This window comes from Condylura cristata, unplaced genomic scaffold (genome assembly GCF_000260355.1).
Source record: "Condylura cristata isolate star-nosed mole 26May11 unplaced genomic scaffold, ConCri1.0 scaffold00002, whole genome shotgun sequence".
Classification (NCBI taxonomy): domain Eukaryota; kingdom Metazoa; phylum Chordata; class Mammalia; order Eulipotyphla; family Talpidae; genus Condylura; species Condylura cristata.
In genome coordinates, this window is record NW_004567103.1 from 520,487 (window position 1) to 521,118 (window position 632).

Genomic DNA, 632 nt, shown 5'->3' on the forward strand with positions numbered 1-632 from the left:
GAGACCCGCCGGGTGCCCGCGGGGGTGCTGGGGCGCCGGGGCGCTGGGCCCCGCACCCACCTCCTCACCTTGCTGCCTACAGTCGTCGAGGTCAACAAGCGGGACATCGTCTTCCTGGTGGACGGCTCGGCCGCCCTGGGGCCGCTCAGCTTCAGCGCCGTCCGGGACTTCCTCGTGCGCGTGGTGCAGAGGCTGGAGGTCGGCCCGGACCTCGTCCAGGTGGCCGTGGCTCAGTACGGGGACAGCGTGCGGCCCGAGTTCCACCTCAGCAGCCACGCGGCCAGGAAGGACGTGGTGGCCGCCCTGCGCAAGATGCGGCCCCTGGAGAGCCCGGCGCTCTACACCGGCGCCGCGCTGGACCACGTGCGCGCCCACCTGTTCACGGCCGCCGCCGGCCACCGGGAGGCCGAGGGCGTGCCCAAGCTGCTGGTGCTGGTCACGGGCGGGCGGTCTCAGGACGAGGTCGGCGGGCCGGCCCAGGAGCTGAGGCGCAGCGGCATCCTGACCTTCGCCGTGGGCAGCCAGGCGGCCGACCGGGCGCAGCTGGAGGACATCGCCTTCGACCCGTCCCTGGTGTTCGTGCCCGCCGAGTTCCGGAGCGCGCCGCTGCAGGGCCTGCTGCCCGGCCTGCT

General features: G+C 74.7%; 1 protein-coding gene across 1 annotated transcript in view; it reads left to right on the forward strand.

Annotated features, from left to right (window-relative positions):
- Nucleotides 1-632, forward strand: part of COL6A3 (collagen, type VI, alpha 3) — an 83,985-nt gene that overhangs the window by 16,316 nt on the left and 67,037 nt on the right. Inside the window, exon 4 of the mRNA XM_012725152.1 lies at nucleotides 83-632. This exon is cut by the window's right edge and continues 5 nt beyond it. Coding sequence (XP_012580606.1) covers nucleotides 83-632 — 550 coding nt within the window. The remainder of the gene's footprint in view (nucleotides 1-82) is intronic.